This window comes from Mesitornis unicolor, unplaced genomic scaffold (assembly GCF_000695765.1).
Source record: "Mesitornis unicolor isolate BGI_N332 unplaced genomic scaffold, ASM69576v1 scaffold38708, whole genome shotgun sequence".
Classification (NCBI taxonomy): Eukaryota; Metazoa; Chordata; class Aves; order Mesitornithiformes; family Mesitornithidae; genus Mesitornis; species Mesitornis unicolor.
Window position 1 is genome coordinate 21,234 of NW_010200524.1, and position 10,258 is coordinate 31,491.

At 38.7% G+C, this 10,258-nt stretch overlaps 1 protein-coding gene across 1 annotated transcript in view; it reads left to right on the top strand.

Moving 5' to 3' along the window:
* Positions 1–10,258, top strand: part of ARMC9 (armadillo repeat containing 9) — a gene marked incomplete at its 3' end in the record, with an annotated part of 55,702 nt that overhangs the window by 21,012 nt on the left and 24,432 nt on the right. Inside the window, exons 9-11 of the mRNA XM_010189787.1 lie at positions 2,363–2,398; positions 8,136–8,170; positions 9,359–9,470. Coding sequence (XP_010188089.1) covers positions 2,363–2,398; positions 8,136–8,170; positions 9,359–9,470 — 183 coding nt within the window. The remainder of the gene's footprint in view (positions 1–2,362; positions 2,399–8,135; positions 8,171–9,358; positions 9,471–10,258) is intronic.

The window sequence follows — 10,258 nt, forward strand, 5'->3', positions numbered from 1 at the left end:
AATTAAGCTGTCATTTACAAACTGTAAACAAGGAGGAATTTTTAACTTTGCTGGTCTGTGCCTTTCTCTTCCAAACATGCTTTTTACTGCAGATGTGAACATCTGGAATAGTTGGTGGCAGGTATTTTGTTTCTTACTTGTCAGAAACCTAGGAGACAGGGTAACAGAAGTTTTGGGTTTGGTTTATTTATTACTCTGAACCACTTCAGAGTGGATTCACAAAGCATTATGTGGATGTATGCTCTTTCCTTTAAAAAATAATGTGCACGTTACAGCAAACAGCATCTACCTTAAGCAAGCTTTACTTAGGATGAAATACATCAGTCGTCTCCATCCCTGCCCATGGGATGATTCTTACTTGTTACCACTTCTATCTGATAAAGGACCATCAAACCTACCTCTTTATGAAAGCAAAGAGAAGTTGTTGTTTTTCTGCTGATGCTGTACATGATGCCTTTTTCACAGGTTGCTGCAGGTGACACAACTACCTGCAGCAACTTGGGCAGGTTTTTTTGATTGCATCAATTCCTCATTTCTACAGGTAAGGTGTTGCCATCAGTAGGGGTTTCCACAAACTTTTCCTGTTATTGCCCTCAAATCATAGAATAGCTCAGGTGGGGAGGGACTTAGAAACGTCATCTAGGCCAACCTGTTGTGGTTTCCTTTAATGTTAAAACTTTCCTTGAATGACATCTTTGTCTTGATGCCTACATACATTTTCACTGGCTCAGGTCATGCATGTGTTGAAATCTCCTCTCATCGTGGTACAGGTTATCCCCTGGTTTCTTTTGCTCCCTTATTCTTTTCTATTGATGTTCTACTTTGTCTTAAATTTAATTTAAATTTAATTTAAAAAATGTCTTTGCCACAGGAACTTTCTCTGTGTGTGTGTATAGCACTGTGAAAGTTAAAATACGCATTCACATCAAGGAATTCTGATTGTGGTGGTAATAAAGAATAATGTCAGATTTTTAAAATTTGTTGAAGAGTATTTTCCTCATTTTCACAGAATCACAGAACGTTAGGGATTGGAAGGGACTTCAAAAGCTCATCCAGTCCAATCCCCCTGCCGGAGCAGGAACACCCAGATGAGGTTACACAGGAAGGCGTCCAGGCGGGTTTTGAATGTCTCCAGAGAAGGAGACTCCACAACCTCTCTGGGCAGCCTGTTCCAGTGTTCTGTCACCCTCACTGAGAAGTTTCTTCTCAAATTTAAGTGGAAAATACTCACTTACATTTTAAGAATATCTTTATTTTCCACTCACAGTGAAGAGTGGTGTGTTTCTTAGACCTTCTGTGTAAGGCTGTATATGTCTGCTAGAGGAACCTGCTAAATGCAGTGTCTATGTGCTGCTTCATCTGCACAAATGTGTCTTCTCAGTTAAGTATTGTCAGGTTTGCACAAAAAGACTAGAAGCAGAATAAGTAATGTTGGTCTTCTTTCATTGTGTTGAACTGTGTACTTTTATTTTTAATTAAGATTGTTCTTTTTAGATACAAAGCTGTTCCAAGTTAAATATTTTAGTCTAATGAAAGAGAACGTGGTATGTGTTGTACTGAGCTACTCAAACCATGAATTATCAGATTTTTATTTTAGTAACTAAATCTTAGGTTTCCTTCCAGAGATGACTTCTTAATTTATCCTTGGAGCCTTTTGGTATGAGGAATTGATAACATTGCTGAAACACCTTAAATTGTCTTTCTTAGCTTTCATTAAGTGCTGGTGAGAAACTCCAAGTGAAGTAAATCTGAGTACTTGTGGCTGCTGCTCAGAAGCTGAGGTCCTCTGATCCATGGGCTGGAAGGGCTCTGAGCAGCCTGATCTGGCTAAAAGTGTCCCTGATCTGGCTAAAGGTGTCCCTGCTCACTGCAGGGGCTTGGACTAAATGACCTTTAAAGGTCCCTTCCAACCAAAACCATTCCTCAGTTCTATAATATCACTTTCATTGGTGTCTCTCTCACTCTCAGCTGCTTCAGTGTAGTGAACAACAGAAGTCATATATTCACAGCAATGTGTCAGTGCTTGGTACATAGCTATTCTAATAATTATAATGGAATATTCTGACAGTTATAATGAGATAATGTGCAGATTAGGTATGTCTGCCAGGTGTTGAAAGAAAACTTGTAATGTCAACGTATCACGAGATACACATACTGATTTCAGTTCTAAAACATACAGGTACATGGACTGGGAGAAAGTGCTTATGCTTTTCTTTTTAAAGCTAATAGTCTGTTAATTTTTAGCTAATTTTGATTTGTTGTTGTTGGTTTTTTTAGAACTGTGCATTTCTCTGTGATTTATTTCTGTTAACTTGTTTTCTTAATCTTCTTTATTTCAATGTGTGCCTGTTTGCCCATAAAGGGATATTACTCTGTGAGCCCTTGTGATGACGGATATGTAAGTGTCTATATCTTTATATCCTTTCACATTGCCTGCTGCAGCCTGTCACAGTCTATGTCTCTCTTCATTTCCCACTGTGTAACAATTGTCTGTGCTTTTTAACTTGTGACGTGAACTGTATGGTTTATAAAGAGCCAAAAAGTGTTCAAGGCTTGGGATTTCTGCATGGAGAACTGAAGTTCTGGGTATCCTTATGGCTTCATAACGCACGTAACACAGCATGTCCACAAAAGAGCAGCTTTGTCCACAACTTTTACATGAAACACAGCTTTTTTTATAATGTGCAGAAAGCAATTCCACATGAACATCAGTGTGTATAGCATATGATGTCTCTGAAGCATGCCAACACCAGCTGACCCCACAGCACCTTTGAGTAAGCAGATAAATATTATTGCTTAAGATAAGACAGCAAACCGAGTTGTGCTCTTCAGGGGTGCGTCAGTTTTTATGTATTTGTATTCTTAATTTCTAAAGTGAAGCTTGCTTTCTGTAGTAAAGATGATCAAGTTCTTTCATACACTTACAATCGATCCTCTTTGAAATCTGAAAAAGCAGAACGATATTCTGTATGCTGCCTGTGACTTCTGTGACCCAGATGGAAGTTTGTGTTCTGGCAATATCACAAGTGCACCATAAGTATCTAATTTTGCCCATACTCAGTGCATTCTTTGCAAAGAGAGGAAATGAATCTGCTTCTAAGTAACTTGGTCTGTAATCAAATCATAAAAGTGATTGACACCAATTCTTAAAAATGTCAATCAGTATTCTACTTTAAAGTAGTCCGTATTTGTATTTTTATCCCTTTCTTTGGGTAAAACACAATTTCACCTTTTGAGAAAATCTACCTTTTTTTCAAATGTATTCTCACCTGAAATTACAGTAAAACCTGCAGGCACTCCACTTCCCACTTAAAACAGCGTTCTGTTTGGAGAAAAAGTCATAAAATCATTGAATGCAATGGACTATTTCTTACGTGCTTCTTTCTGTCTTTATGTAGAGAATACTGTCCACATTCCCCTGTGCTAAAATAATCACCCATATCAATCAAACTGTTCCCATTGAAGATGTGAATGGTTATAACGGACACCTTTTTCTGGACATTTAGCATTTTTTTTCCATCTCATCATGGTCTGAGATTGAGAAAAGTTGATTACAGATGAGAAATTATGAATTAAATGATCTTTGCTAAAGAAAAGTTTAGCCCTTACACAGGTAGCCTTAATTAAATGTAACTTTATACCATGTAGAATGTAATAACTTACACCACAGAGTTGTTTATAAAACTGTTGTAAAGCTATATGTGTCTAATTCTGAGGTATTTCCTGAATTCTTACTTAGCTTTCAGCCTCCCCTCACTGTTCATGTATAGTGTTTTATACATTTTCTGACATTTTCTCGTTATATTATCACATAGTACTACAGTGTGCCTTTTTAAGGTACATTTTGGATGTCTTAAGAAACTGTTTTATGTGCCAATTGGGAAGTTTTCATAACAGCATGTCTCTAGTATAAGTAAGAAAAAAAAATTAATTAAAAACACTTGCAGATCCTCTTATGAAATAAATTTGCATAGCCCCAGTAGAGCTGCCAGGTTACACAAGCTCAGAGTCAAAGACTGCGTGTAGCAGTCTCGTCCTTAGCATAAAACAAATGAGCTCACTGTAAATGTATGAGTCCTAATGACATACACAAACTTGCTCAAACTGTGGGTTCACATATTCATCACATATCTTTAGTTATTAGTTCTGAATCTGTACTGGATTTACACTGAATTCTTACAGCAGGCTTTCAGAGTGGTGACTGAGGACAGAATCTGGCTTTCAGCTTTAGCCTTCAGCATATTATGAATATATACATCAAATAGCAAAGTGGAGTTGGTTTGAATACAGGGCTACAGTGTCTGATAAAATCAATTGTGGTTTTGGCTTGCACATGAAATGCATCTGTTTTCTTTTATAAATATTGATTTTTTTTATCCTTTTTTCCCCTTTGAACTTTGTTTTATTCCATGCTGTTTTTATTCATGCCTTGCTTCGTTCAAAAATTGCAGGCTGCCATCTGTGGCTGATCTGCATCGTGACAGAATTACTTGACTTAACATGGTACCTGGTCTGGCTTTGCGAGAACCACCGCAAACATAAGTCATACCCCGTGACCCTACCAGAATGAGCTCTGCTTGGGCTGTCGTTTACTTGTGCTTGTTTCTTTTCCTTTCCTTGAGACACCTACTTTCTGCACGTGTTCAAATTCAGTTCCTGCATGTGTTTCACTTACGATAGATGGTTCTGTCTCAAGATAGGTTTTGCAGGAAAAGCATTTTATTCAAGGTTAAATCCATGAACATTGCAGATGAGTCATGTTCCTCATACTCTTTTCACTGGCTGGCAGTGTAAGGAATACTGTTACTCAAAAGCTTGCATTAATATTTAATCTGTTCCAGGAAAGGTAAGACTGGGGAAAGGGCTTGGGTGGAAATGCTGAGGAAATAAATGCTTTTTAGTCTAAAAAACCCAAACTGCTAGTAAAGAGGAGCTATATAAACTTGGCTGATGGAGGCATCATCTGGAGGTTGCCGTGATGAGTGTGTAATGGGGAAGTCACCTGTCAGCAGTACCTTTGACCACGTTTGATTTCAGTCTGTGGCGTTGGATTCATCACGTGGAAATCAAGATCGTAATGTTTCTACTCGCCTTATAAGAATATTAAGAATTTACTTTCTATAGAGTGCTATGAGCACACAGTGCTGATGGTTTTACTTTCTCTCATCCAATTATTTAGAAGCAGCTGTTATAAATAAGTCCCAGCTTTCCAGCATCCAAATACTCTCTCTCTCAAAAACACTGTACAGTTTTTGCATCATTGCCACAAAAATTACAAGATATCAAAATTCAGCTTTTAGATTGGAGAATGAACACCAGGAAAGGGAAGAGCAGATCTGTAAGGATCAAAAAAACCAAAAGGCCAAAGTGGGCTCTGTTCTGCCAACTTCCAGCCTTCAGTGTTGACCTTTTGTTCCTAACAAAAATTTTAAAAGGCTTCACGATTTCACATGAATCTGCAGCATAAAATCCTTTTTTAAAAGCATGTGGCTACGTTTTGCAAAAAACTTAAGAAGAGTTTTGTTGTTGGTTTGGTGGCAGTGCAGGTTTCTGTTCCTGAGAGTCTCTTGCTTTTGCTTTCCATGGTAGCCGTGTGTGGAGAGGGGTGAGGGCTGGTTCAGCTGGCACTCCCAACAGAATTAGTGCATGTGAAAGCTTGATTTTGGATCTGCTGCCTACAAAGATAATGCTGAAGACGATGACCAGTATTCACTGGCTAGATTACGTATCTTCAGTGAATTACACGTGCTGATGTAAGCAATGTCTTACTCAATATGCCATACTGCACGGATACAGATTAGTTTATGACTAATTGCAGTCTTGTAGATAAAGATGAAGAAAGCAAATCTCTGCCTGTAACATGGTTACATTCTTTCTGCTTATCAGTGGGGCTGACCAAAGTCGGATTGAGATGCAAGGGTGGGGTGAAGGACAAACTAGCCCTGAAAGACTTCCCATTACTGTTTTGTGTCATTGAGCCTGATGTAATATGAACTCTATCCTTATTGCTTTCCCAAAATCACAAAAAAACCCTAGTTTTCTTCTTCCTGTGCAGATTCTAGATTGATAAACTTGGGTTTGATCAGAAAAGTGAGTGCTGGACAAGCTCACCATCTCGGTGGTCCTGCCCTCAGAGGTCCACTACAGGGTCTGCCTCACTGTGTGGTGCCTTTTTGGTGTATGTAGACTACAGAGCCAAACCATACCAAATACTTTGCTGTGCTCCTTTTGCCGGTTTAAGAAGTAATTTGGGAAGTCATAGGACTTTATCCAGCTTGATCGGATTGTAAGCTTTTTTAAATTTCAAACTACAGAAACTTCAATTGGGAAAACATTCGGATTTTTAAAAAATCAAAGTTTACACTTGCCAGAAAGTTTTATTTGTGTTGAAGGGTAATGTGTGTATCTTTAGCAATTATATATCCTTTAGTTAGGTTTTGGTTGGAGCACGTCTTTTTCTTTCCAAGGTAGCAAAGAAGTGGTGGGGGAAAAAGGACTTTTCTGAAAAGCAGGGAGCTTTTATATACACCTATTTACACTTACGGACCTGTTCTGATTCTTTTCTCACTACTGTTCTCTGTCTCACCTTCTCATCTTCAAGGGCTCTGCCATTTCTTTTGCTTTAACATCCTATAGTCACTTTCTTTGTTTCCTTTAATGGAGAAGGGTGCTAAGGAAGGCAACAAAAATGGTTTGTGAGGTACAAGATGATAGGTTTTTGACTGGGAAAACAGTTTTGTTTAAGCAAAAGTTAACTTTTTATATTTATCAGAAACGCTAAGGAAAATGCATAGAAGTAGATGAGGGAAAAACAGTTTAGGTAGATATGATACTTTGAAAGACTTTTTGTATTGTGAAAATGAACTGTGATTTAAGGACTGCTATCAAGACAGGTTAATTTTGAAGTGTGTCACCTGTTAATTGTCTATCGTGTTATCAGTCATTCATTGACTTAAACATAATATAAAATGCCCTCCAATGTGCATATAAGCCTGTTTCACATCTAAGAGAGCAGTTCCTTGTATTACGAAGGATACCCATGAGGTTGCGTGTTCAAGAGTATGTCAGCTGGGGTAATTCAATATTCTCTATGGTGCTTCATGCTTTTTGTCTCCTAAATCCCTCAGTTTTAAATATAACAATAGCCATCGATTATATAGCTCCCATTGAAAGAGGCTGGGTTAGAAGAGAAGACCGGTTTTAAAGGCAGAAGTGGTAATGAGAGAGTTTTTAGAAAGTGAGTAGGGAGATCAACACAAAGAGACGACACTGAATATTCTGTGAATATGGCATGTAGTTGACATCAGAATGCATGATATGAAGCAACTCTTATGCCAGAATTGCTGCTTCTGGGCCCCCCTACAATTAACTCTAGCAGAAAATATTTACTGAAGCAGACAACTTTTATATGGTGGTGAGATTTTTAAGTTTTGACTTGTTCAGCGGTGGTGCCTGCATATGTTCTTTGTCACACTGCATCGGAGAGGAAATATCCAGGCTTAAATTGAACTTAGCCTAGGCAGAACCACTGAGAAATGGCAGGCTGTTCCATATGGGTTTTGTCCATAGCAGAAAACATAGTCTCTTCTTTACATATTAACAGTTGTATGTAGGGTATATATTAGTAGCAACAGGCACTCTGATAACACTTATGTCAAAGCAAAGAATGACAGCAAATTAGGATGCAGTAATATTTGCTCGGTGTCCAGCGAAATGTTGTTTCAGCTTTAAGGTATGAACATTTTTGAAGTCAGTAAATGTGTTTAGAGAGTTCTTCATCTTCCCCACTGGGCTTCAGCTGGCAGTTTCTACTCACTTTTTTCCCTTTGATGTATTTTTTAAAAATGCTTCAAGTGTAGGTAATTTTTGGAGTATGGCAGTGAAGATAATGTAGCCAGATCACAAAAAAGAGGTTTTTACCCATGAAACACTTTAAGGGAAAAGCAAGATAAATGCTGAAGTCCTCTCTTTCTTTAGCTGTGTTTTATTTTGCAGCATAAATATTATAGGAACAGAACTGCAGATCCTCAGTGAAAGAATTCACTGTGGACCTCGTTAGTACCGCTGTGTGAAATTTGGACTAATCTATTGTGATTTCTTTTTTTTTTCTTTCTTTCTTTCTTTTTCTGATCCAGGCTTCCACAATGTTAAGAGCATCTTTAGCCCCTGTGTAAGTATTTATTGCTGAACTTCATTTATATCTGTCGGGAAGAGGAGGAGGGGTTTGTAAACTGAAGTGCACTGCAGATGGGAATCACTCATCCTCTGTGTGCCTCCTCTGCTCTCAGTGGACATTGTGTGCAGATATTGTGTCACCTCTATTCTTCTGGTGAGCGGGTTCAGCCACATCTTATTTCACCAGGATGTTGCTTATCCCGTAAATCTGCCACTCCACACCTGCGAGTTGGCTGCGTTACTTTCTTTACTGTTTCCGCACAGTACGGTGCTGTTACTGCCATTCATTTGCTTCTCACAAATTCAGGAAAAAGGGGAATCGGTAACATGGATTTTTGGGTGCTTCAGGTTTAATTATTTTTGTGACTGACTTAATAACATTTGCCTATAAGATGGAATAGAGATGGTGTATCTGAGGTGAAGGTTTTATTAAATTTTTGAGACAATGCTTTGATCCTTCTGTTGTTTACGAGATAATTAAAGGGACAATTATACATAGAACATAAAATTTGTTTAGAAAAGTGGTAGCATAACAAGATAGGAGTAAAAATTGTTAAGTGGGATACATTTAAATATTAAAATTAAAGCATTGACTGGAAGCAATTTTGTTACGTGAGACTTCTGTTGCAGTATTAAAACTCAAAATAGCAAGATAATACTAGTGCATGAAAAGTGTTTGTGTATTACGTTTTATGTTAAGCCAGCATAGTCCAGTCTGTAAAAATCCATTCAACCACCACCTTTGCCTTGGAGAAGCCATTTCTGTGTGCATGAAGACATGAGATTGAAGCCACAGCTTGTTACGGTGTCTGCTCATAACTGTGTGCTAAGACCACAAACTTCTGCCTTTGTGCCCCTGTGGCCCACACAGGGCAGAGAAGGCTGTCACTGTACTGTTTGTGCCACTAAAAAGCTCAGATCATCAACTGGCTGGTTATCAGAGTTCAGTGTCTGCAAGTTACGATGTTAAATGAGTTGCTTGCGTGGTGAAAAAAATAAGTCCAAGTTTAAAAAGTCTGTTGTTCCAACATGGTAATGGTAATAAAAGTAACAAAGGTGTCAAAATGTGGAAGCTCTTTTCCTGAAGCAGGCTTCCTGTTTTGGCTCTTCTCACCTCAGCAACATCAGCTGCACTGAATAAGGAGAGAGAGTTTTGATGAATGTATTTCCGTCTGCATTGCAGGAAGATGCAGGATGTGCCGTTGTTGCCCTCTTTGGATTATGAGAAGCTGAAGAAAGATCTGATTACGGGGAATGATCGTCTCAAGGCCTTCTTACTGCAGGCCCTGCGCTGGGTAAGGGAGAGGGCCTCTGCAGAAATAAAGAAATAGGTCCCTTCTGGAGGCATCCAGAACTAAAATCAAGTGAGCACACTTGTTCTGGTGAACAGTTCAGCACTATAGGTAACTCCTCTCTTTGTCAGTGAAGCTTGCCAAGGCTCTCGAGATGATGAAGAAAACCCCAGCAGTAGGTGTCTGTTTGTAGTGGTGCCCTCCACCTCTGAGAACGCCAAATAGAAATTCCTGGGATCTTCAGTGGAAGTAATTTCTGATTTGTTTTCAAAGAAATTATTGTTCTTTTAGGCCGTTACTTTTTTATGTATTTCCCTGGTTTAGATTTATATAAATACTGCTGTATCCAAGAGATACCTTATTCTAATCACCAGTTTTCCTGTGTAGTCAAGGTATTCGACAAGTTCCTAGCTTATGGTTGACTTGGATCATGTAATTGTATTTCAGAAAAATTAAAGGTGATAACAGGAAGTTACATTTTCGTGCTGAAAAGGAAGCTGATGGGTTCAAAGTGACAGACGTGAAAGATAACAGTGAAATTCCTATCAAGCTTCAATGTCCATTTTCACATAAAAAACATCCGTTGGGTCTGACCAGTGGTTCATTTAGCCCAGTACTCTGTCTCAGATCTTTTAGAAAAGCACCACAACTGTAGCTGGAGAGGGGCTTTTTAACTTCATAGGGAGTGATGCTGTGCCCTTCCTGTATGAACAGTGCCGACAGCTCCCAGATAACAGTTTTGTAGTGGGTCACTGAGCTGAGGTCAGGTCAGTTCATTTCATCTCTTTCCC